This window comes from Neolamprologus brichardi, chromosome 6 (genome assembly GCF_056152115.1).
Source record: "Neolamprologus brichardi isolate AB-2024 chromosome 6, ASM5615211v1, whole genome shotgun sequence".
Taxonomy (NCBI): domain Eukaryota; kingdom Metazoa; phylum Chordata; class Actinopteri; order Cichliformes; family Cichlidae; genus Neolamprologus; species Neolamprologus brichardi.
In genome coordinates this window covers 29,952,698-29,980,167 of record NC_142109.1, presented here as the reverse complement: position 1 = coordinate 29,980,167, position 27,470 = coordinate 29,952,698, and the positions used below count along the sequence as shown (strand labels likewise).

At 39.8% G+C, this 27,470-nt stretch overlaps 1 protein-coding gene across 8 annotated transcripts in view; it reads right to left on the bottom strand.

Moving 5' to 3' along the window:
• Nucleotides 1–27,470, bottom strand: part of rgs12b (regulator of G protein signaling 12b) — a 44,381-nt gene that overhangs the window by 6,122 nt on the left and 10,789 nt on the right. For all 8 annotated transcript variants that reach the window (XM_087842081.1, XM_087842084.1, XM_087842086.1 and 5 more), the window contains exons 6-10: nucleotides 8,004–8,025; nucleotides 2,533–2,702; nucleotides 1,859–1,951; nucleotides 1,381–1,524; nucleotides 352–534 (exon numbers count right to left, since the gene is read on the bottom strand). In XM_087842081.1, the coding sequence (XP_087698207.1) occupies nucleotides 352–534; nucleotides 1,381–1,524; nucleotides 1,859–1,951; nucleotides 2,533–2,702; nucleotides 8,004–8,025 (612 nt within the window). The remainder of the gene's footprint in view (nucleotides 1–351; nucleotides 535–1,380; nucleotides 1,525–1,858; nucleotides 1,952–2,532; nucleotides 2,703–8,003; nucleotides 8,026–27,470) is intronic.

The window sequence follows — 27,470 nt, the reverse complement described above, 5'->3', positions numbered from 1 at the left end:
CAAATAATCAGAAAAAATAGTTCTTGTAATCCCATTATAGTACACAAAAGTGCAAATGCACAAGACAGCTGTTGATATTTTAGCCCACAAGTTATTTTTCTGACGTGCTCAAGATAGTTCACATCCCCTGGCCCACAATTTCTATCAATCATTAATAATAAAAGGATCCCATTTGAATTTTAAAATAAATGTGATCACAGTAGCCACAACAAACTCCCGTAATCTTTTATGTCTATCAGGTGGGTCCAAACCACACTTTTTTTTAAAGTTAAGAACAAAGTTTTTGTTTCAAACTAAGCTGTGGTTTTCATTCTGTTGCATTGCAGAGTAGAAAGCTTTGTGTTGAATTACCTTCTTGGGTGTAGAGAGGTTGGAGCGGTCAGAGCCAGTGGTGCTGTGTTTGGAGGTGGGGCTGCTTGGGATGTGGTAAGGATCAGGCAATGGTCTGCCCTCAACCTCTGCCAGCATACACTCCTGGTACAGCAGAGACTTGAGAAACCTTGTGTAACTGTCAAACTTCATCAAGTTGAAAATCTAAATGGGTGAAGAGAAAGGAAAAGGTGATGAGTGATCAAAAGAAAAGAGCAAAGCAAAAACGAAAGAAGAACAAAAGATTGTGTCCAAAAGCAAACACTACAGAGTACAGAGAGAAAACAAGAGAGGAGGAGGATTGTAAGGGTTAAGAAACAGCAGCAAAAACTGACAGAAGGAAAGCAAAAAAAAAGACAAGAGGTTCACACAACAAAAAATAATTAAACTAAAATAAGATTATATTATTAGATCAGCAAGTCTATAAACCTAATAAATATTTATTACTATTGTCTGGATTATTTTTTTGGGATGAACAGATGAAGAGGAAATGATGTAAGTATGCATGTTAGTGTTTATATGTTCAATTCAGCATTTGTATGCAAGTCTGAACCTACATCTTTCCTAAACAGTACCATGAGATCCTGGAAAAGATGTGATGTCTGATGTGCAAAAGTACAGAGGGTGCTGGTGGGGATGCCCTCCTAGCCTTGTGACTTTTATCTTAGTCTGAACATCTGAGCTGAGCTGTAGAAATCAATAGCGCTTTTCAGCAAATTCAACCCGTTCACAAAATACACATTTATGAAGCCATTCGCATCCAAGATGCTAGACAGCAATAAAAGAGAAATACTTGACCTTTTGGGCACTCAACACTGTTACCCATTTTCAATAAGAGTTTGTATTTCATTCAGTTTTATAAGTAATGACACATTCATCCTTCTGGGAAATGCTCTTTTCACTTTGTTCTGATGGGGAAGGTCAAGTCAGTGTCACTTAAGCCTTTCAAACGTTACTGCTTATCACACCTTGAGGCTTCAATGAATAGTTTTTTCTCACGTAGTATACTACCTGTAGTTGCTGCTCCTTGAACATGTCGGGTTTGGGGGCATTGAGGATGTCATCAGCAAGCTGAGCTTGGCTGTCAATGTTAACTGGTGTTGTAGCTTTACTGGACAGGAAGGTGTTGTAGATCTCCCTGGCTCGCTGAGAGAGCTGGAACAAAGGCCAGCAGAAATTGAGAGAGGTGATTAACACATAACTTCATACCTCATTATTACTAAAAAAAATCCTGGATGGATGTGTGTCATCGGATAATAACATGAATAGAATAGAATAGAATAGAATAGAATAGAATAGAATTCAACTTTATTGTCATTGCACATGTCACAGGTACAGGGCAACGAAATGCAGTTTGGATCCATCCAGAAGTGCTTTAGTGATATAGATATATTACAATATATATTAGCAATAATATAGATATGTAAGTATATTACAGAAATGGGTCTATTATGGTATGTTATAATGTACACGGTATGAAGTATGCTACCTGTTTGTTGTCGTTCTCAGGGACATGGCTGAAGAATTCGCACGCTTGCCAGAACAGGATATTCTCTTCACTGAACTCTTTCTTTAGGAACTCCTTTAGCAAAGGAATAAAAATGGTAATGATTTAGAAAAGTTTGATCAGACAGAGATGCAGTCAGAAGACACAAGTACCTACACAACAATAAAGCAGGTTTAGAGGTAGTGCAATTATCAACTTCTGATGTGCAGCCTGTCAGCAACTGGTTATCGCCACGGATGATTCGTTTTGCTTTTAGATTTCAGAAAATGATTTGTGTGAGGCAGATTTCACAGCGATAGAAACCAAAGCAATATACATATATATGTATAGACAATACATGCAACGCAGTATAATGCAGTATACAATATAAATGTGTCAGGTAATATGTTTGTACCTTTAACTTTTATTTCTGCAGAAACGCGTTTAAAAAAATCCAACATTTAAATAGCTGATCTTCTAGAATAAAAGGATTTTTAAGCTGGTCATTACAGTGCTGTAGAGTACATTTCAGTCTTTTGACAATATATGATACTGCTGACACAAAAAAAAAAAAACTACCCTGCACTTTTCAGTACACCGTTACAAAGAGTTGGTTAAAGTCATTTATCTGTCATGAGTATGCGCAGGCCAACACCAGCCAGACGTTGTTATAGTACCGAGAAGTAGCGGACCCCCACGGGGTCCTGCAGCAGTCTCTCAAAGCACACGGCCCAGCTGGCCACTCTCCTCTCAGTGTGGCGCCGGTGGCTCTGGACACTAGGCAGGCTGGCATTACTGTTGAGGCTGTTGTCGCTGCTGCAGCCCTGCAGCTCCACGCTGTTCAGCTCTGTTCACACACACACACACACACACACACGCATGTCAAGTGAGTCGAGTTAATTATTATTATTGATGAAGTTCATTTAGGCTATATGGTCCAGATTATTCTAGTTATAATATACAGCTCTTCGTTTTTTTTCTCAGCCTGTTTTCTTCTGATTGCTGGGGCTTTTGAGTACCTGAAGGCAGGCCTATCAGCAGCATGGGACTAACCAGGGAAACAGTGTCCCAGGAGACAGTCCAGTGAGACTTTCTCGTCCCACAGACATACCTGCTGTGGATTTCCATTGTTTTGTTTTTTCCTTTTTAACTCTCAAGAGTGTTATTGAGCAAACTTTCATCAGTACAGTCGCAACAAATCGGATACAAACTATGTGATTGATTATGGTACATCAGATATTTTTCTCCAGATGATTTGTTGTAAATAAACGTCCCTCATAAGTCCCTTTAACCCAGTGTTTCATAAATAACCAAAACAATAAAATATAACTAGTTTGATACAGTGAAGGTCTAAGATCATATAAAACGACACTTTTACACTCAAATGTAAATTACCTTACAGCAAATATCAGCAAATTCATCACATGAACATTTTTTGTAATTTAGTTGATGACAAATGATGCAGTCATCTAAGATTCTGTATCAGGTGATACTGCGATTTACAAAGTTCACATCAAAGTGAATTTCCACAGAAAAACAATTCATGAATACAATGAAAAAAATACGCACTTCCTCTTTTCCTAAGGTCAAATCTGCATGTAGCCACGCTTCACTTGTTATCTTTGTGTAACAATTATATTTCCTTATCCAGATCATATACTTGAGAAGAGCCAAACTGGAATTGAAACATTACCTTTGCATCTTTAACAGTGGAAATACTATTGCTGTGGTGCACACCCTTGCTCAAAGATAAGCTGTATCACTGTATTTCAACAGACCATTTACATAGATTTTTGCATTAACGCGTCATCATTCTGTTTATTTTTCCCAACGCTAGACCACAGTGCAGCCATGTCCCCAATGCTTAGACAAAATCAGGAGACAGAGAACGAGTCACACTGAGAATAACCATAATGGAGCTTGAGGCCTGATGAACTGAAAGCGGGTTGCTAAGTTGAGATAAAACAAAACACAAGAACAGCCAGCGGGAAGACATCACCGGTCAGGTGCCCGAAACGACGCACATCCTGTAAATAAACTAAAAAGACCAGTATTGAGCCTACAGCTAAAGTCTTACATGACTTAAAATTTGGAAAGAGGCTATTAACCGAAAGTCCATTGTGAATTCTGCTTCTGCACATTTTTCTTGCGTTTAATGTTATCAGTGACAGTGTTCACATAAAGGTTATCTCTAATCAGTTTTTCCAAACCGCTTGGCTCATTCATTCGTCCTCAGTTCTCAGCGGCATAGTAAACAACTACAGGGGCTCCTCCTAACATTAACAGCAATCTCTCACTGTGACCGAGAGGCAAACATTTATCCATGTATTGTCTAAACCAAGTATCCTGTTCCATGTCACAGGAGCTGGAGTCCATAACAACACACAGCCAGGACTAATTATCAGTGTATCAGTGAGACAGGCTTATAATAAAAGTCATGGCACAAAAGAAACAACAGGCTTAAAACGACCCAAAAAAAAGAAGCCTCAGACACAATTTCTTGGAGGTTTTGTTATTTACTTGCTTTACGTATATTTATTTCCTTACCTTGCGTATTTTCCTCTGCAAATTAAAATCTTAAAAGTGAATCTTTCACATTATTCTCAGCCAGAGTTTTACTTGTCTGCAGACACAGCTAAAGGCAACACTTATTATACTTTTTCCTAGCTCCCATGAAGTCTCTGCAGTGGAGTCACAGCTGGCAGACATCTGGATCCACACACAGACTTGGGTTCACCCTCTGATGATGAAATTTACATCATTTAGATCTAAGCAGATGCCTGTATCTCCCAGAAAGCAACTATAAATCATCCAAGTCAACAGACATACCAAACAGCAAGCTTATCCCGATCAGCAACTCCATTTCATGCACACACACAGACACACACACACACACACAATTGCATTCCCTTACGGCAACAGCCTCCCATAGCACTACACTGAGCACCACCACAGTGCAAACACTACATGACAGAGATCCCAAAGTGTTAAAACTGCCTGTCAAGCCTCCAAGTCCCAGTTTGATCCATCACTGGCAGACTGCACTTAAACAAGCCTAAACAAGCCTGATCCAAAAAGGTGGATATTTACACACCAAGACCCCCAAAAATCTGTAGTGCCAGACACCACAGGAAAAAAACTCCCATCCTCCGTCCACACCCCAAGGCTTCAGGGATGTTTCAATGGCAAAATTTTAATGTTGTTACTAAAAGGCATTTTACAGTGACAATTATGATAAGCAGTGAGTGAGATGAGTAAAGTAAGATTTACAAAAGGAAGTTCTTAGTATTCTGTCCAATAACAGAAATAAAAAAAAAAAAAAACTGACACAAAGTTTCTAACTCGGTATTCCACTGAAATTCTATTTAATTTTCAATAGATGAGAAACAGCACAGCTAACGCAAAGTGAACTGTAGGAAAACCACAAGACTCAATCATTGCCCTATTCAGACTTTACAACATTAACAGCTGCTGTACAGACAGGTTAAACTCATTTATTATCCACCTGTCAACTGATAGTCCCAAAACCATCTGTCTAACAAGCAATCTCCATCTTGTGGTATTTTTCTTTAACTTCCTTCACGGGCATAAAAAAAACAAACACGAAATCCTTCTGCTGTCCAACATGTTGGCCTCATTGCTTCCCTGTGAACAAAATCTGCATTTCCTTCAGTTGGGGAAAAACAAGTATTCAAAGCTCCAGCTATCTCCTCACCTGGGTAAAGCTGGTAGGAGCCTGTGTGGTGCCAGCGGGGCAAGTAGCGAATCCTAAGGGGTAACCAAGTCCCTCCATCCATAATCCCCCTATCGGGGCCCCTCATGAACTCCCACACAAGAGGGCTGAACACATAGTCTAAGAAAGGGCCCACATACACACACTCACACACACTTTTACACCAAAAGAGAAACAGAGAGAAGGTGGGAAATGGAAAAAGAAGGAGGATATAAAGAGAGAGAGAGAGGTTGCTGCTGGTGAGCAACCTGGATGACAACCTGAGAAAGCACAGAGAGAGTCAGGTCACAACATGCACACGCACCTGCATGTGCATTCACACAGCTCTGTGAGCTTCCAGCTAGGGTAACCGATACAAGCACACACAGGCCTCAGAAAGATGAATAATTCAAAGCCGAAAGAGAAGGGAGATAAAAATGCCGGGCACACGCACGCGTATACATAGTGACACGGACACACGCACACGCTGCAGTATTGATGAGGAGCTTGTTAAAGGAAGGCCACTATTGAGGCTAATGAGGCCTGCAATACAGATGTTGTGGCGCATCTGGTGGAATCCAGTGGCTACATCAGGGCTGGTATATAAGGAGATGATTTAAAGCTACATTTTACACATTCTTTTAATTTTTTTCAATACATCAGTCTAAGCATTGAAATGAGGCAATTTTAGACTGGAGCAAAGGAAATGGGCTCCTACATTATGCAGGAGTAAGCTGGCTAAAATCTACTCGATATACATAATTTATGTATCATAATGTATAGTGATTTTACCCCAAATACAAATAGTTCACGGATGCTCAGTGAAAACATTCTAATGAGCAGCGCGTGTGTGCAGAGTTACATTTCTCTCACTTGATCCTGGTGACAGTGATCTAACACAAGACAAAACGAGAACATCGTTGCAAAATGAGGAACCTCATTAGTCCCTTAGTTGTCATGTTCTCTATCTCATGCAAGAAAAAATATTAAAGGAGAGAAGTCTCACAAACAACACATTCTATCTTCCAGGGACATGCATTGTGGAAAAAGTGACGATAAACACTTCTACATTCGAGCTCACAGTAAACACGTCCACCATAAAATTCAGAGCTTCCCACCCCCCGTCTTGTTTCTCACCTCCTCTGCATTCTTTTATCTCCCATCTGCCATAAAATTTATCTTTCATATACATTTATGGGGTGTTAAAGCACAGTTTATCACAAATTAGATCCAGTCTAACAAATCATGAAAATACACTGTGTGAATGGTCTGTCATCCTGATTAAAACAACAGCACCAAGACAACTGAAAAACAACAATGACAAAAAACTAGAAAAGCAGCAGCTTTCCAACAAGTCTCATGGAACTGGAACTGTTAGTTTTTGCATCTTGCTGACACAGACGTTAAAAAATGCCTATTATATAGCCCCGCCATGGGAAGATATGTAAAGTGAGTTATACAACCACTGACGAATGATCAAACAGCGTCTGTAACGCCTTCCCTTTGCAACACCTTCCCAGCCTGGAAACTGGCAGCCTAAATCTGATCAAGGCTTCTTCACAGATATTTGCAAACCGTGATGACAAAAGGTGAAGTTCTATCTCATCACCTGGGAGGAGACTTTGTCTGAAAGTTTGTATTAGTACAACTGTTGCAGTGTTATTACATATATATTACACTGTGGCAATATGTGAACCATTATATCTAATCTACATCTACTGTATGTAACTGTAACTGTATCATAAATACGCTTATAAGGATTACAGAATCAGAAAAAAAAACCTACCAGTTGCTTCGTTATTATATTTACAAATTTGGCTTTATATTTAGCTTGCAGCCAGCCACCAGCAGCAGAATAAGCACAGGTGTGGCAGAAAAGCAGGCCAAACTAGCTCGCCTGTTGCTAGAGAAGTTACTGAAAGCAGACCAATGTTAGCTCGGGGCTACTGTGAGCACGGCCACGATGAAACGCAAGACCTAAACTGATAAAATACTCGATACACGTTAAATGACCCGCATCCTAACAACTCAAGAATGCAAGGTTTTGTGCAATTATGGTAAAACTCACAATCGAGTTTTCTTTTCCATTATCGTGCACTTGAAAAATGTCTACTTTAATTTTACTGAACTTGCAACGTAGAAAAAAAACAGCAAAACTAAACATGTCCCAGCTTGATGAGGACAGAGTCGGAGCACTGAAGGTGGTGTAAAAGTCACCTCTGCAGAGAAAGGGATGCATCAAAGTTATGATCCAAGACAAAACAAGATCACTATTTCTAAAATGATTTCAGAACCTTTATTTTAGTGCTGTTGTTTTTCCCCCTTGTAATTACTACACAAAACTTTGAATTTTCAATAAAATTCCCCAGCTCAAGTAAGAAGAAGACCTGAAAATGATACTGAAATAATACAAAAATTGAAGGCATATTTACTCACCTCCATCAGAGACTGCAGCAGACTGTAAAAAGCAGAAAGACATGAGTTAGGATCTTTCTTCATCACACAGATGACACACATTAAAATCAGCTCACACAGGGTATGAGGCCCAAGAGGCCAGAGCATGCACTTTTGGCCACATGGAGACACAGACAGACTGACTGAGTTACTAGGAATGATTCCATTATCAGCACAGTTTCACATCATGACACAGCCAGATTAGCACCCACATTCATTGTCTTCTGCGTGGGTGGAATCGTCTGTTAACTGGCTGCGCTTGCTCTACAAGAAAACTCAAAAGGGTGGGGCCTACTGTCTGGGTGTATGTGTGAAAAGGTTAAGGATGGGTCCCGTCTCCTTTCAATAGGCATGTGTGAAGTTTGCCTGCTTATCTCACAATCACAAACATAGATATGAAGAAACTCATTCAATCTCCATTTTAACGGTTTTCAACAACACAAACACGCAGATGTTAATACAGACACACAAGCCAAACTTACTTCAGCCTAATATCACATTTCCCTGACACAGACCCAAAACAACACTCAGAAATACACACATATGGTGTACAGCGGGTTTTTCTCTCAGACATGCTGAGCTAGGATGAGATCACTCAACGCAGACATCAGTAATGTAGATTACTGTGGAACAATGCATCACAGTGTGACTCAGGCCAAAGCCGAGCAGGAGACAAAAGAGGGAAAGGAAGGAAGGAAGAAAGAGAAAAATGGTTTGAGAAAGTTAAAAACTCAAAAAAAAAAAAAACGGAGCCTAATTTGCAACATGTGTCTTTTTATGCTCTTAATCGAACGGCTAACCTTGCTAATGGCGAACTTTCTGTTTATTCATGTTAAGAGAGCTGCCTGGTACCGAAGTGATCTGTAGGAATTTCCTACAGCGCATCTACCTTTGGGAAATTAACTTTTATTGAGCTCGTCATTACTCAGCACAGACATCAGAGTGTTCTCCAGATGAGCAGAGGTTTCTATAGGTCACACAGTCCATTCTTTGGAAACGCAACAACTTAAGTTGTGTGAAATAACATTGTTTCTTTCCCTGCTACGGTTTACTGAATAATAAAATCATTCATTAGAAAGCAAATAAATATGTGTTATAAGATCATTTTTATATTATACAATAAAGCTTTGAGCTGCAGCCTCATGTGCCTACTGTCAACCTGAAAGCTTTACTAGAGAGAAAAGTGATACTATCTAAAAAAAAAAATCCCTTTTAGTGTCAGGGGTTGCTGAGTGGATGAGGGAAGGAGGACCCAAACGCTGGACTCACAGGTAGGTAGGTGAAGGTGGGTGTTTATTGTCGATTCAGTGATCAAACAGAACAGAGGAAGGAAATGGCTGGCTGGCTGGACGAATGACTGACTGGCTGGCTGACTGAACGAAGGCGGAGACGACAACATAACATCAATGACACGACAAAGAACTGGTGAAACCGAGGAACTTAAATACACAGGTTGAATGATGACAATGATTGGAAACAGGTGAGTACAGGGCTGAACATAATCTGACTAATGACACGGGGAACAAACAGGAAGTGAAACAGGCAGTGGCAAAATAAACTGAACATGAACAAAACTGAAAGCACTGGGTCGATGACCCAGGAACCCTGACATTTAGTTGTAGTTATTTCGTATTCACTCTAATTACCCAGATTTCTACCAGCAGCCTAGATTTAGTTTTAGACACATGTGTGTCTGAGGAGTTAAGATAGGGAACAGCATAAGACAAAAGGTCAACAGTAGGAGTACACCTTTGTGTTCAAAAGAGTTACTAAAACTGAAACTGGTATTAAAATAAAAACCGAAGCACCACAAAGTCTAAAAAAAGGCAGTGTCTGCAACTGAGCATTACATTAGGTTCCAAACTATGCAAATTTTACAGTAACTACAATACTGAAGTGGAAGTTCTGCTATTCTAATAGATTTGTTCACCTAAACACTCGTTAACCAATTTACAAAAACAATAACATTCTCAGCATTAAAATTCTAAAATATCCACACTCATATTCAATATGCAAACTGGGTACATCTAGTTCATGTGAACCCTTGGTGCTGTCTGTGTATGTGCTACCTGTTGAATTTTGGCCATTTCCTCTCTTAAATCAGATCTAGTCGTGCCCAGATGGTTCTGTCAGTGTAAAGATGTTTTCATACATAAACATCAAACAATTTCAGGAGGCCTTGAATTCTCCCTAAGTTACGTAGGTCTGGGGGTTTCCCATGATGCACCGAGTGCTTCCTTATCAATCACTATGTGTTTATATAGCTCTCTGCATTTAATCATTAGTTATTACTAATCTCTGGCTCTTTTCCACAGTCTTTTGTCTTGTCTTCCTCCCATCACCCCGAACCAGTTGAGGCAGATGGCTGCCCCTCCCTGAGCCTGAGGTGTCTTCCTATTAAAAGGGATTTTTTTCCTACCCGCTGTCCCCAGGTACTTGCTCAAAGGGAGTCATTTGATTGTTGAGGTTTTCTTGGTATTACTGTAGAGCTGTTACCTTACAATATAAAGTGCAACGGTATATGTGATTTGGCACTATATAAATAAAACTGCATTGAGTTACAATTTTAGAAGAATCAGGATGGAACATTTTTTATAGTTGTCCTTTGTCACATGCAGCAGGAAATTGTCCTCTTAAGATATACAACTGGAAAAACCATGTGTGGGTTAGGTAAGGGAGTTGCCTGGATAGAGAGTGCAAGAGGAAGGACACGGGATGCTCATTCGCTAGTGCGTTACCAGGGAGCTGCTAGGATAAAAACGGGCTAGTGTCCAATCGAACATCCCCGCATGCTGCTCAGTTGAGTGATGTCGAGAAAAGGTCAGGGCTGCAGTACATGTGTGAAAACGGCTAAAGTTTCTCAGGGATTAACAATTCCACACTGTCCCTTGAAGTACAGAGGTTGGCTCCAGTGGATGGAAAGAGATGATTCTGAAGCAGCTGTTTGTGGTACAACCACGAGAGAGGATAACCAAAAATGACCAGAGACACAAAGTGATTACACTTATTAGAGCAAAAATCAGATTCACAACTCACACATTCCCAACAGCATTGACTGTGTCTATGTGTGTTTCTGTGGGTCAAGACATCCTGGCCTTGTTGTAGTTGTGAAGCCTACAGTATGTAAGCATATGGCCAACATCTGTCAAAGATGTGTCTTTTGTGTGTAGCATGCATTTTTTTGCATTTATGAATGTGTGTGTGTGTGTGTGTGTGTGTGTGTGTGTGTGTGTGTGTGTGTGTGTGTGTGTGTGTGTGTGTGTGTGTGTGTGTGTGTGTGTGTGTGTGTGTGTGTGTGTGTGTGTGTGTGTGTGTGTTTTCACCCCTATCCCCAATTCAGCGCTAGCATGATCACTTCCAGACACATGCTGTGGTGGAGAGGTTTTGGCCCCTGATCGAGGCCCCTCTCCCCCGTTTTCACTTGATTCCCCCTCTAGCCTATTTTCCCTCTCTCCTTCCTTTTGTTTATTCTTTTCCCAGAATGCTGTAGCCCCAGTCTTTCTTCCTTTCTCTCACTTATTCCCTTCTTCTCCTTAAATCATTCTCATATTCTTGCCCTCCGTCTCGTTTCCTCAATCATTCCAGTGGTGTTTCCCTTCCTCTTTTGGCAAGTCCTGGTCATTCCTGACAGCCCACAGAGAACGATTGGGGCTTTTCAGACATTCCCTCTTCGAGTTCCTTTCTCAAGCTTCTATCTGTAGAGATGATATGTAGATGGAAAATACTTCAATTTAAGTAGGATACTCTCAAATGTATATCCCACTGTAAGGAACAAATGTGCTGCCAGTTCATAGGTGCCACGTGTGCTACTTTTAGCCTCCACTGGTTTCAGTTATTATCACATGTCCTATAATGTAGGCTGAGGATCGGTTTCTTACAGATATTAGTGGGCCTTTCATGTGTATTGTGGTGAACGCACTGATAAAATCAGCAGAAAATGACACAACTTCAGAGACTGGTGATCATGATTACAGTTGTGGAGAGCTTGTTTGTTGTTGTTGTTGTTGTAGGAAAAAAGCAGAAACTCTGTATGTGTAGGATGTCAATTCTGGTTAAGCAAGACAGAGCTGCAGATAATGGTTCTTTCTTATTAATAAATAACACATTACATCTCAGATTAGAATTCCTTATGATATTATATTGCATAAAAGCCCATTTCTGTGCTATTTTGGACAAAAAAGACATTTAGATACAAATCTACCTGACTAGTATGATATCTGCATTTAGTTAACATTTTTATCTAATGTTCTCATTACAAGTGGACAAACTGAAACTACAAACTTCATCATATATATGTATACGTATAGTATAAAGCTAATCTCATCAACAACGTGTGAGAGTCAAAAACAATGGAAAATATAATTAAAAAGAAGATGAAATTATTTGCAAAAAAATTTAAACAATACATTTATTTGAAAATGCATCTGTGTTATAAACTGTTTAACCAATTTAGGGCTGCCTATCCTAACTGTCATGGGTTGAGAGGCAGGACAAGTCTAGACAGGTTGCCAGTCTGTAGCAAGGTTTAGCACAGACAGACAGCAATTCATGCTCATATTCACAAGTATGGTCAATTTTAGGATGACTAACAAGCAGAAAAACTGAGGTCCACACAGAAAGGCTCTGGCTGGTTGATGCATTTAAACCCACTGATATGGTGAGGTGACAGTGCTCACCACTGCGGCACTCAGAGGTTGGGATATTGGTGACCGATGACAAAACAGCCAGTTTCTTTTTTTTTTTAAATCCTTGGTTGTCCTGTGGAGTACTAAGAGCACAAACGAAATAAAAAAAAGGAAATAAAAAATGTCCAGTCCAGGTGGAACCCCCCCCCCCCCCAAAAAAAAAAAAAACATCTTGGTAGAGTGCCCCACACTGTTAGACACAGTTAACTTAGATAACTTAGAGAACTAGATAACAAGGTGATGGCTACAAATTGTTGTCAAATCACATCACTAGAAACACAAACATGTTCAACTAAAATCCTAAATTTTAAGAAGCTGAAGCTAAGAAATGTTGTTTAATGTAATTTTAACTTTTTATCATCAGTTGCTGATGTTCTTGTTGACTCACAGATGAATTAATACTAAACAGTCGATACTGGCAAACAACCATAATGAACCACATCTCGACTTTGATCTGGAAATTCACAAAAATGAATGAAATTTTTCGGTGAAAAACTTCATAAGCTTATTTTGGTATTCTAGGAAGCCATGTGCACTGAATACTGACACAGTGGAAGCGTTGTAGACCGTTACGCAATGATCACATCACTGTGACACCCACTTTAACAAAAGATAAAAGCTGAATCACATGATTGCGCAACATTTAGTGGCAACACGCCCTGGTCTGAACCAAAAATTCAAGGCTACGTTTTTATTAACAGTCATTTCACGTTTTTCCATTTGATGGCTTATCGGGGCCTCTTTAGAAGAGAAAAATTGGATACATACATAAGACTTAATTACCTTCAGTAGCAACAGGGTGTGGTGTTGTGACTCTGTCATTCAGTAGGTTACATTACACGGAGGTTGGAAAGTATTTTTTAGTCTACAGGTCAAAACTTGTGTGTTTACCCGCATTATCCTGCTTTTAGCTCCTTGAACACAAATTGCCACCTTTCAGATACATGCCTGGACTGCTTATGCTGTGTGTGTGCATCTGTGGCTGTTTCTTAAAGGTGAGAAGCAAAAACAGCACAAATACTTTGTTAATGTACTCAGGTATCTGTACTTGAGTATTTATTGTTCTGAAAACTTTTATTTTTACTAACTACATTTGCAAATGAATGCAAAGTATTTCCATGTACTAATATTTTATTATTACATTAATATAGCTTTAATTTGCATTGCATAAAAATAGATCATATTAGAACTGTCTTTTAAAAAGTTACTTTATACTTTATTACATTTCAAAGTCTGTACTTTTTCACTTTACTGAGTAAAGAAAGTGAACTTCTTTACTCTTTACTTTAAACTTTTTGAACAGAAGTATCTAAACATCTGTCTAAGTAAAGAATATCTGTGCTTTTGCCACCTCTGCTGTTGGTGGTTATTGTTTGTGGAGGTCCAAATCCTTTATTAGCTGTGACTAGCGTGGAACGTATGACTTACATCATCTGTTATGAAGCCTGGACGTCGGGTTCAAGCTATGACTAAGCACACTGTACAATTTACAAACGCTCACTCACAGGGTCATAATATTGAAACTTTGAATGTAATAAAAGTCTCTTTAAACAACCTCAAGTTTCCGAAACATGCCCTGTTTATGTTTGAGCGTTTAGGCAGACGGCAGAAAAGGACATTCTGTTTTAACGGATGACACACAGAGTGACCAGTAGCACTTAACAAGGTGAACAAAAATGTCTATCTGTGGGAGAAAGTGTGAGGGATAACATATGCAGTCGCACACACAAAGACTAGACTGTTTGTACGACAGGAACCTGTTCCTGGCTCAAACACTGGAACTTAAACGGCCACCTTTGGAAAGGAAAGAGATTCTACTCTTAGAGTAAAAGATGAGTGCTGATCATGTCTTGTGATTTTACATCACTACAGGAGACCACACCCATAACTGAACAAATGAAACATACACACACACACACACACACACACACACACACACACACACACACACACACACACAGATTCTGTCCATAAAAGCTGATTTAGAATTCATAACACAGATTTTCAGACTGCACACATTCATAAACACACACATCCATCTGAGGAGGAAGCTGTTGGGCTAACAGTCTCAATGTGTGCGTGCCACTGTGTTTACTTTTAAATATGAGGTGAATAGTGGCTGCCATTTAGAAGACCAGAGTAATCCTGCCAGGACGGAGGCTGTGAGAAAGCCTAGCTTGAGCATAGCTTAACTCAGAGAGGCTGAGTGTGAACAAGCTGATTAGGTTGTAATGTTTCAAACGAAAGTCAAAGAAAGGGTGTGAAGCTGTGAACATGAGCAAGAACGTCTTCCGTGGAACCTCTGGGTTAGTATCAAATTTAACAATTTAACCAAAAAACATATACGAATCACTAAATAACACAGAGTAGCTTCTCTGAGTTGCCTATATCAACATCCCTGCAAATATGTAAAAATTCCAAATTGAAATCCTCTGGAATTCTAGGATAAATCCCTGCAGCGCACTAAGAAATCAATATCCACTCTCAATGAAAGGAAGGAATGCGGATAGTGTTTGTTTCCCTACAAAAGAGCCACACAGGAGGTGTGACTCAGAGACTGCCCCGGTGATACATTTCTGTTTTACTTGGCTTGATGCCTTAAACGCACTACCATCACACAGACAAAGGAGGAAACACGATGTAAACACATATGTATCTGATTGAGTACCCCTGGCTTAACACCTGCAGACATGTTCTCACAGCTGCCAGTTGATGTGCTAAATTAAGCAAACTTCACAAGAAGTGAGACTTCTGACTCAGCTCACCATTCCACTGTCTTACAGCTGTTATCTCTCACTTTCTTGAAAAGACACAAGACCAAAAGAGCCTACAAAAAGCAGATCTTTTCCAACATTTTTCACAGTCTCTGGCTTTCTCTTTCTTTCTGCCTCCTGCTCTGGCTCAAAAGACATCTGGCTTTGAGAGGAAGAGAAGCAGCCGCCTCAAATTTTTGTTAGTCTGTCTTACTTTATCTCTATGCTCTATGCATACGTACCACCACCAAACCATTTCGTTCTTGAAAGTAACAGACAGAATGACTTGTTCGTTTTAACTTGTACCCTGTTCCTTTCCCAGGAGCCTTTCCTTATTTTGTCTTCATTCATATCCTGTCCCTTTGTTTTTCCTCAGCTGAAGGTAATAGATTCCCTTTCCTCACCGTGTACCTTGTTCATGGTAACGGTCCCATATTCCGTTTATCTCTCCCCGTCTCACTTGTAGCGAGCAGAACAACACTTTAATGAAGTGAATGATATTTACGCTCTCGGTTTCTCTCTCTACCTTGTTCCATCCCTTTGTAAAGTATACAGAAGACAAATCAAAACCAAGACTTGGTTATTGTTTTTTTTATTAGTATTATCAAAAATGGTTTTAAACATCAGGTAATGTTTGAATATTTAGTTAAGATGCTTCTGTGAGCATTGATCGACAAATGAGTTAATAACAGAATTAAGACTCTCCTTCCACTCCTTTCACTTCCACTCTATTTAAAAAAACACACTGACTAGAAGAGCAGTTCCTCTGTGAATACCACCTGTACAGCACTGTGTGTGTGAACGTGTGGATGCATTACTCACTGTATTGGAGTTCCAGACCCGCTTGAAGGAGAGCCTCTTCCTGAGGCTCATCCTGCTCTCCTCTCAAAGAGGAGGAAACCCACTGACTGTTTAATCTACATAACTGAACCACAAAAACACAATCGCTCATGTGCACTGACGGAGTTTCTTCAGGACCTATCTAGGACTTGAAATCTTTGCAGACAGCTAACTTGGATGCAGCCATAACTCAGCAAGTCTATCGCACACTCACACCTTAGAATTAGCTTCAACTGCCTGTTAAAGTCGTATTAAGACACTGTTAACGTAGCTCACCGTTAACGTCCTTTTCCTCTCTCACAGCACTCTATAGCTCTCCCTCTTTTTCCCACACGCTGAGCTGACAGACTGACTAGGAAGTTCCATTCTCTCGCAAACACACGCACACACTGACACACACTCACACGGCTCAGTTTCCATAGTGACACGCCCCCATCAGGCAGCAGTTACTGAGAAGGGGAGGGAACAAAGGTCAGTCTGCCAATCATGTTGCAGCAAGGCCATTACCTCTCCACGCTTCTCCTGTTCCTCCCTGTTCAAATCAAAAACAGGCGCAGGTATGAGAAAATTCAACTTCTCGTCTGGTCTCAAGTATCACGAGAAGGACAGAAGACTTTCATCTCGAGCAGCTGCTTCAAAAAGAGATGATTGGAAGTTCTGCAGGTCTGCTAAAAGGTCAAGTGAAAGCAAAGCACTTCACAGGACAGAGTGGCCTACTTCTGCGCACAAACACACACACGCACACATAAACAAAGACTGCAATTGAACTTGTGCACATGGCCTTAGGCCTACCTCACTCCCCCTAATTTCCTGTTTTGTCAGAAAGAAAGAGCGTCTCTTAAACCTTTCCTACACATCAACATTATCTTTTTTTGGTATCACTGTCTTGATTGACTAACTGGCTGATGACTCATTTCTATACTCAAACAACACATCCACTGAATGACTGTGTCATTTTAATTTGCTCGGAGTCCAGCAGACAGTAGCTGGCTCTGTGTTACACTCTGCTAGCAGCGTTTGTGAGGTGTGTTTATATCACACGCATTGTGCAACCCATTTTCTTTTCTTCATTAAACAAAAGAGCTGAATATGAGAATGCAAATGTTACCTGTGTAGTGTGCAGTGGATTCACAGCAAAGGAAAAAGTTAATGAGACAAGCACCTTTACCTAATGATTGATTTGTAGTGCTACATTAAATCTGCAGCATAGACTAGGGATTAAGTCTGTACCTTACACTGTAGCCTGACATCCAAGTAGGGCCGCCACAAACGATTATTTTGATAGTCGACTAGTCACCAATTATTTTTGTGATTAGTCGACTAATCAGATCATGCATCCATTGGAGGTACAGCATACAGCTTATTGCACCAGCATGCATCTGCTCTTATATAACTATCATTAGCTTACAGCTTTAAGTGTTTAAGGTATGTGCTAACTAAAAATAAAGACTAGATGATAGTTTATTTTAATGAAATTTGCAGATTTTTTCAGTGAAGTTTAATAAACTCCTTGCTATTTAAAATATAACAGGACACCGGAGTATATTCTTCAGCATCTCACACTTCTGAAAATCAGTTGTCTGCTTGACGTTTATTCAGCTGTGTAAAAACTATAACTTTAATCTCAGCCAAACCGATTTACTCAGGAACAAGTAAAATACAAAAAAAAAAGCCAAACAATAACATTTTTAAGTTATCTAAGTGACTTATATGTATTTAACCTGAGTAGCGTAAGACAGCGGTGGGTTTGAAAACGATTTGCCGGGAGTCCGGTGTTCTCACGGGCTCTAGCTATCGAGCTAGTGGCTAACAGACGTCACCAAAAACGTCGGAGTGCTTTTGAAAATATGTGGTGTCTTGATAAACTGAGCAGATATTTGAGGTTTACACAGCTACATTCTCGCCTGAAAATATGTTAAACGTTTATTTTGTGACCCAGAAAGAATAATAAGAGTAATATTAAAACTAACTAGCTGCCGCCATTGTTGGAAACTGAGCTGGGCTGCGCTATGAATTTTGGGACAGAGCTACTTCTTCTTCTTCGGGGTATAACGGCAGCTGGCATCCTTGTACATGCAGTGCTGCCATCTTCTGTTTCAGTCCGTTATTACACTCTTAAATCCTACTACTTATTCCTTGTGTCTTTTGTGATCTTACAAAGCTTCAAACGATGTGTCGACTATTAAATCAGTCACAACGATTTTGATAGTCGACGTAATCGTGACTAGTCAACTAATCGTGGCAGCCCTACATTCAAGCACAAGTAATGGCAATGCAGACTGCAACAACTATGTTGTTTGGTAGTAATAAGCCATGTAAACACAGTATATTGACTTGCACAAGGATAATACCTCTGTCATACAATTGAATTGTGTCTAGCTTGCTCATTAGGTTAATAAAATCTTCATAGCTCAGACTACGTGCATACACTTGGACATAGTTTGGAAGTCTTCTATCCTCTCTGCGTTTCAGTAAAAGTAATTGTTCACGATTTACTAGCTCCAAGTCCAACAGTTCTGATTAATGCAGGCACAAACGCGCAAAAGTGTAAATGCAAACAACAACATCGTCCATTACATATCAACGCACTACTATAAATTACACTTAAACCAAACATTTCCAATATCACCAGCTATGGACTAAGAGTCACAAAGGCAATGACAAGATCAAGATTTTTTTAATCTTGATTATTTAAAGTAAACATAGACAAACAGGCAAAAATGAATGCAAATAATAGTTTGCACTTACAAAACAAACTAAAATAAAATAACAGAAAATATAGTTGGACTTTTGGTAAATTTCCTCAATACTGTCGAAAAACACCTTTATGTAGTATTATGATTTTTCTCATATTTTACCCCTAAACAAATAATCACCATATTACAGTAAAAGAAACTAAAAGTACCACTAAAAGTAACATAAACCAAAATGAAACAAGCAATAAAAACTGCCAAACTTTAACAACTGTGGTCTGAACACAATTCTCCCAATACTGCACAGAGTTCACATGTTAAAACTGTTTATTGTTCAATGACAGTTCATCAACATCTGGTTTATGAGTTCTACATTTCTTCCTTACAACTATTAATTAACTTTTTATTCTCTGGACTGGGTTTTAATGTTACAGAGAATCCAAATATCCTTCAAACAGTATTTTTTTTTTTTTAAAGCCTTGTCATTATTTAATATTTGTTTCGGGTTTTTGTCCTTTTATCTCAGGCTCTAAAATGATGTGACACCTCTCAAAACAGCACCAAAAAGCTTGGCTTCACCCTTAAAAATAGTAAGACGACCAGTAAACATTAGAAGCCATGTTGGGCCCTATGCCCATTACATTTCCTTCAACTTTCTATGGAAAAAAAAAAAGTCATTTCAATGACCACTGGCCCATAACAGGACATTTTTCTCCTTTCTTTTCTACGCCACAAGCACCATTTGAGGCCATAGAGCGCAAAATGTTGTGCCATATTGTTAATGTTAACCTTACACGTCCCTGTATCATAGCAACATCAGAGATGGCTCCAGCACTCAGCGCCCCCACGACCACTCTACACACACTGACACAGAAAGGCTGAAGGTGCTGCCAAGCACTAATTACCAGAGCTTTTACTGCTAAAGGAGACTGCCCAGATGAAGTCTAATTTTTAAAAACATTCAAGTTTCTCTGGTTCAGCTGATTTTATTAAATGCACCACAAACGCTAGTAAAGCCAGACTGATCAAATCCTAGCTGTGCCATTTGGGAAACACCTATCTGGTCAGCCACACATCTTTGACAGCAGGGAAGAACCATGAGTAATGATAAGAAACCTGTGTTCAAACAAATCTCTTAACAGAAGGGAAGAGATAGGTGGCAGGGCGCCACACAGAAAGAGGGGGATATGACAAAGTTTAGGTTGGCTAAGTCCGCATCCTGGTGATAAAAGGAGAAAGAAAAAAAGAGCAGAGGCTAAGAGAACAAAAGAACAAGGAAGACGTTAGACAAAGAAATGTCGCATCTCTCACTCCTCTCTTCATCCTAATTCCTATGGTCAAGCAAGCAGCATTTTTCCTTTGTGTTCTCTCCTCCCTAGATAGACCCATGCTTATCCGACACAGAAGCATGTGAAAAGTTCTTATTAAGCACACATTTTTGCACTTCTAGAGTAAAACAACGCTTCTTACATTTACAAACATTTACATTGTTGAAATGTATAACTAATAAGGTATTATTTAAATGTGCAAACAAGTACATTTGAAGACACACTGCAATCCATTACTTCCAAGTCTATGTTCCATCACCTGGTTTAACTGTCTCACTGACCTCATTCAGTCTTTATAGATGCAGTATAGTGAAATACTGCTGTAAAATACTTCAAGCCTACAAAACTTACATCCAGAAATCCAGAAAGTAACTGGCATGTAAATTCAATGTTGCTGAATGTTTGGGGGAAAAGGCTCATTGGGGTGATAACAAACAGCAAACAGGAATTCAGTTGCAATCAGAATCAATCAGCTCAGTTACAAACCATCTTTATTAAAGAGAACACATTTTATTTCCTGCTAAGAAGGATTTAGTTTGGCATCTATCCATTTTTTGCCCTTTATTCCAGACAATAACCCAACATTGCCCCCTGCTGTTGCCTCTTAGGTAAGACAGAGAATTCATACTCTGTCAATCTCAGATCAATCAAAGTATGGAAGCGAATCAGCTAATAATGAATAGTGACTGCCAGGATTATAAGATACAGTGGAAATAAATGAGGTTAAAATCTATTTAAAGATAGAAACGTAAAAAATATCTGCTTTATGAGACAGCTGTGCAGTATTTGTACTTGACGCAGCATTAACTGTGCATCTGTTCCTTTTGCAAACTGCCTAATGTTTCCTTTGAAAGCTCACTCTTGAAACTGGTGACTTTCAGATCTTTTTTTAAGATGACACATTTTTTTCAGTTTGGTATTTGATTTAAAATGACTCATGTTGCTGTCATTAAAACTGTAAATATAGGTAGTAGTAAACTGTGATTCCACTGACTGAAACACTTGTTTAACAGAGATAAAAAAGTACAGGTTCAAACACGGTTTTCCTATCACTTTATCTGCATTTTTTGACAATTTAAGTTAACAAAACACAATCTACCGACCGACTTATCACATGACACAGTTTGACTGTGCTGATGTGGTAAACTGTATCTGGCACTTGTTGAAGATAAAAAAGAAACGCTTGTGTTTATTTGAAAGTGGAGCTGCGTCTAACGTGACTGCTGGCCTCCTGCGGTGTTTCATGTACAGGAGCAGTGTTGATCTTGTCTCGTCATCTGATTTTCCTTCCCTAACACACTCTGCTCTCGGGCGATATCACGAGGAACAACACACACAAACAGTCACTTTGAGAGTACACACAGACACACACAGAAAAATGTGTGTGCAGGTTCTTATCTCTGGGTGTTCTTTTTCACTTTTTAAGATATGAATGAGTTTCTTATGCCTGAATGTGTGTGTCTGTGTGTCTGTGCTGCGTGTGCCGGGTCAGAGGCCTGGCAGGCTGCTCTTTTCTCACAACTGTGTTTAGTGAAATTATGTTCTGTGCTGCTTAAAACTCCCTGACAAAACACTTAATATGTGTACACACACTCATACACAACCACCGACCTGTTAGGGTACATAAATACAGAATCACTGACAACATAACTGACCCACTACGTTTATACTTTGCATAAGAGGTGGTTATTGCATTGTTTTTTTGCAACACAGTGGATATTTCTTAGAAAACGGCTTTAAAAAACCAATTTGATGAATGGATTCAGAGGACTCGAGAAAAGAATCAACAGGTTTTCTTTTACTTCAACAGAGCCAAAAGGAGCCTGGTGATTGGTTTGTGCATGATCACATGATCTGTCATTCCAGAGAGAGCCTTCACAACTAAACTCTGAGTGCATTAAATTCATTTTAACTTAAATAAATATGTTTTGGATGCCGATAGTGCCTAGAGGCCAACAGCAAAATAGAGAAGTGTCAGCAAACAGGAAGTTTGGAAAGGCCTTTCATAGCAATTACCAAAGAAAGATATGATTTTATGACTCAAACTCACACAAACATCCATTTTTATTTTCTCCCGAACTTTAAGCATCTGTTCCAGCAATACTGTTCTGAAACAGTCAAGATTGTGTAACAAAGCTATGATGCTACAAATGACAGAAGCCAGAGAGACGTTACTGGGATTAAATATATAGGATGCATCTCGCACACACTTGCATAGATTCCCTAACAAACGCACGCAGCTCGTTTACTCACAGGATCGGCAGCCGTCTCAGAATCCGCGCTTGAAGTTTGCTGCTCCATGAAGGAAGAGACAAGTAATCCTCAGCACTGCATGTGAGAGCTCCCCTCCGTGCGCATCGTCATCAGCTGTTGAATGTGCGTGTCTGCGCAGAACAAGTGGCAAAGCCCGATGGCTTTGAAATGTCCAAAACGCTACAGAATGTCGCCGCCGCTAGATTCCCCGGTCCCTATGGTTCTCTCTCTTATCCCCCCTCCTCCTCTTCTTCCCTCTCTATAGTCTCCTTTGCCCTGCCTCAATGCTCTCCCCCTCCTCTGTCTCTGCTTTTGCACCCACCCTTGTATAATTTCTATTCCACCCACACTGCTGTGGGCAGAGAGGCACGCACAAACACACACTTGAGACAAGTGCGTAGGCAAGGCTGCGGAGGGAGACCCCTTGCCATTAAGGAACACACCCACACATAAAATCAGCGTTGGGATGAATGTGTTACAACACATTCTGCTCTTCTGTCAACTGTTTAGTATGCCCCACGCTTGTCTGGGGCGTGGAGAGTAAACTGACATTCACGATGGCGGAGGGGAGGGCAACAAAAAGCGAAATAGGGAGGAACACACTCAGTGTTTTGCAGCAATATTTCCATTCAGCTGACAGCTATGACTGGTGTCTGCTGCCATGATTAGGTTGTTTATGACAGTTGAAAAGTAGCTGCATTCCTCAACATGCCTTGACACACAGTGAATGTACTTGCCCTATTGCCCCACACTCATCTCTGCTGGTTTTCCTCCACTTGGCCCAGGGGTGAAGACTGAGAATAAAGCGGCAACTCGCTCACACTGATCACTGATAAAAAAGTCAAATGCATTCAGATTCAGTCTACTGCAGAACAGCACAATGTTTTCTCATTTAAAATCTATACATAAAGTGTTCTGTCAAAAACACATTCTGGTGCAATTTGAATAGAAAGATAAAGTTAGATTTTTGGACAACTACATGAAGTTCATTTTACAGTTCAGAACTTTTATGTTTGGAAACTCCACCTGTACTCAACCATACACATAAAGTACACCAACTTCATGTGTTAGTACAGGAGACGAGGCATGTGGCCCTTTTACTGATGCAAATTTGAGATGGGTAACTGATTCTTTACACTTACTTAAACGTGTAGCAATAGCAACCTTGTAACTAATTGATCATCAGAAACTCTGACCACCTGTATAAAAGCAGAGATGTTGATAGTCCAGGGCAGCGGTCCCCAACCCCTGGGCCTTGGACCTGTACCGGTCCATGAGTCGTTTGGTACCGGGCCGCGAGAGTTGAGGCTCAGGTGTGAAATGTATGGGTTTCAGAGTTTTTATCGGTTTTCAGCGTTATTTTGTTATCGTTTTTATCGTTAACTCGGCTTTCCTGAGTCTTTTAACGTGTGTTATGAATAAATCTTCTTTTTGTCTGTACCGGTACTAGTTTTATTTTGTTGTATTTATCCGCGACACCTTAAAGGCCGGTCCGTGAAAATATTGTCGGGCATAAACCGGTCCGTGGCGCAAAAAAGGTTGGAGACCGCTGGTCTAGGGCATTCAGATGTGTGTTAACATAATACCACAGTCACCTAACACCTGTAACACCTAAAGCTTGGTCAACAAACAGCAAAATAATCTCCAACACATCAGCAAATCTATAACAGAATGGATGAAAATTAAGAACCAAGGTGCTGCAGTTGCCCATTTAAAGTCCAGACCTCAACCTCACTGAAATGCTCGGATGGGCCTTAAAAGAGCTGTGCATAAACAAATGCCTGCAACCTCAAAGAAATTAAGCACTTATAAAGGAGAGTGGGCCAAAACTCTCCCACACTGACTTGAAAGTCTGATACAAACATACAGAATACAATTAGCTACACACAAAAAGTTATTGCCACTAAAGGTGGCTCTACGTGCCACTGGGTGCATTTTACAGAGAATAGTATTGAGTCCTTTGACCGCTATTTTTTTCATAACAAGCATGTTTTGTGGCTCCATACAGATTTTTTCAAAAACGGCTCTTTTGATAAACATTAGTAAATGCTGCTGTCAAACCCTGAAGCTTCTGAAAACAGCTGTATAATATACTCTGTAGGGATAAAGGAAGCTTTCCAAAATGTGATACATTAATCCTAATCATGTCACCAAGGGTGAGTCTTGTTTCAACAGATAACCTGCATTACAAGCAAGGCGTGGAGTTTGAAAGTAGTGGGAAAGAAAAAAGCGGAGAAGGTCTAATGAAAAATGGTAGTTGCGTTTTTTTACATTCCAGTATAAAATTGTTAAACAAATACAGGTCACTTCTTATTCCTAGCTTTGATTAATTTTGATGTTTTTATGAAGCATTTTGTTTTAATTATAATTTTGTGTTCATCAGCCAGATGTTATAGACACAAAAACAACATCTAAAAGGATCATAAATTAAAGTAACTAACATGTTTGGTCATAAAAGGCATTTCAAGTGTAGACCAATAATAAATGTTAATACATTTTGAGCACTGAGTCTTTGCTACGACAAGTAAATCACGCTCTATGTAAGCTAAGGTTTTAATTCATCTATGTCATAGTTAAGCACAAGGATTAAACCAAAAGCAAGACTTGATGATGCCTTATCCTTATAAAGATAAAGTTAATATGTGGCTTTATTCTAACTATGCTTAATATTAAATTTAATAGCAATAGCACATTCTTCTGCTTCATTCTTCTGGGCGATCGTGGCTCAAGAGTTGGGAGTTCGCCTTGTAATTGGAAGGTTGCCGGTTCGAGCCCTAGCTTGGACAGTCTCGGTCGTTGTGTCCTTGGGCAAGACACTTCACCCGTTGCCTACTGGTGGTGGTCAGAGGGCCCGGTGGCGCCAGTGTCCGGCAGCCTCGCTCGCCTCTGTCAGTGCGCCCCAGGGTGGCTGTGGCTACAATGTAGCTTGCCATCACCAGTGTGTGAATGTGTGCGTGAATGGGTGGATGACTGGATATGTAAAGCGCTTTGGGGTCCTTAGGGACTAGTAAAGCGCTATATACATACAGGCCATTTACAATTTACCATTGGTGATCATTTGCTGAAACAAATATAGATAATGCTAATGTCTTAAATGTAATAGAACACTAAAAAAGACAAAAACCACATACATTAAACTGAAATAGCCATCTGTCAAGAAATGTCCATCTATTAAATGCCCAGTGTTCAGAATTGCATATAGGATTTAAATAAAATTGTTTCCTCTGTAAAACTGCATTCTAACTTTAGTTAGAGTTATATTGAGATTTCAGGAGACTTGCATGCATTCTACTTAAATGACCAAGTCTAAAAATTAAATAAATTGTAAGTAATACAGAAAAATGCTGACAAAACAAATAGAAGACATTTCAATATTTTGCTATGTACACTTGATGATACATACTTGTCATTTGAAATACCCTAATTTTACAATACCTTTATAATATGCATTAAAAACTGGTCTGAGCTTACAGATAATAAAGCTCTTTATTTTATTTTATTAGGAAGCATCAAAATGATTTAATATTACAGCACCAGTTACTTCTTAGATTTAATAACACTCCCTGATTTTGTGCCACTGGGATTTTGCTGGACCTGTCTTCAAGCTCAACACTGCACAGTGGAGAAAAATCTCACCTTCTTCCAACTATAGTTTTCTTTCAGCTCATTGTGCAAACAGCCACAAACGGCCCATTGTGAGAATTGCTCGGTGTTTGTGCATTTATTCTGAAACATTTCTTGTGACCGTTGTTAACTAAGTTCAATCGAGTACACTGCAGATTTCAAACCTCCAGAACCAGTTGAGAATGATGTGTTTGCTTTGAAATGGTTGATTCAGTTAGAGTTAGGTTTTTCTTTTTTTCTCGGTTGGTGATGGTCTCTAAAATAGCTCTCTGTGGTTTTAAACATTAGTATTCTAAAACAAAGTTCTGTGTGTACTATTTAACACGTTCTTTAGCGTCTGTATGTGTGTGAGCGTATCTGTACATGTCTAAGAAGACAAAGAAGTTAAATGCCTAACTAAAGTCCAACTAGGAGCCTGACACACTGAAGTGTGCAATTTGTGTGTGGGTGCTGCGCGACTGCGTAATAGTTAGGCTCTAGAATCAGATCTGTCACAAGACAAGAAGGGAATAAGAGGCAGACTGCAGGTTTCCACCAATATCAGTTCTCCCAATGCTAAAGAAGATGATCCAGAGCTGCACCAAAACTGTTTGTCTTTCATCCACCTCTCTGCCAAGCTTAATCACATTCTTTACTGGCAGACAAACAAATGGACAAATGACACTAGTAAAATCATATTTCTCCCCCTGACAGATGAATACGAAACGAGCCTCAAACTCTGTCTTTTATTTCTGCTAAACGAGCCACAAACGCGCCTGCTCACACAGTCTGAAAGCAGCTTGAGCAGCACATCTAACAAGATGTCTGACAGTTGTGTGTGTGTGTGTGTAAATATGCTTGTGTGTCACCGATTTAAAGCTGGCATTTGTTTGTGTATTTTCATGCACAGCTCTTCCTGCATGTGTGTATATACACTGTGCATTTGTGTGTGCATTTGTGTGTGTGTGTGCTTTTGTGTTGAGGCCGCACTAACGAGGGGAATGTCAGCTTGTTGCTCATCAGAGCTCGTTAGAAGTGCAGGCTAACACTTAGAACCCCATTACCCCCCACCATCGTCACCACACAAACACACACATACACACACACACACACACTCCAATCTCTCTCTCTCCTTCCCCCTCGACACAACACAAAGCCCTCTCTGTTTGTGGACATTACTGCATGTGCAGCGAGTGAAAAAGGCCTAACGACCGGAAGAAAAAGGTGGAATAGAGAGAGTGGGAGGATGAAGGGGTGAAGAAGAAAAAGAAGAAGAGAGGAGCCCTGCCATTGG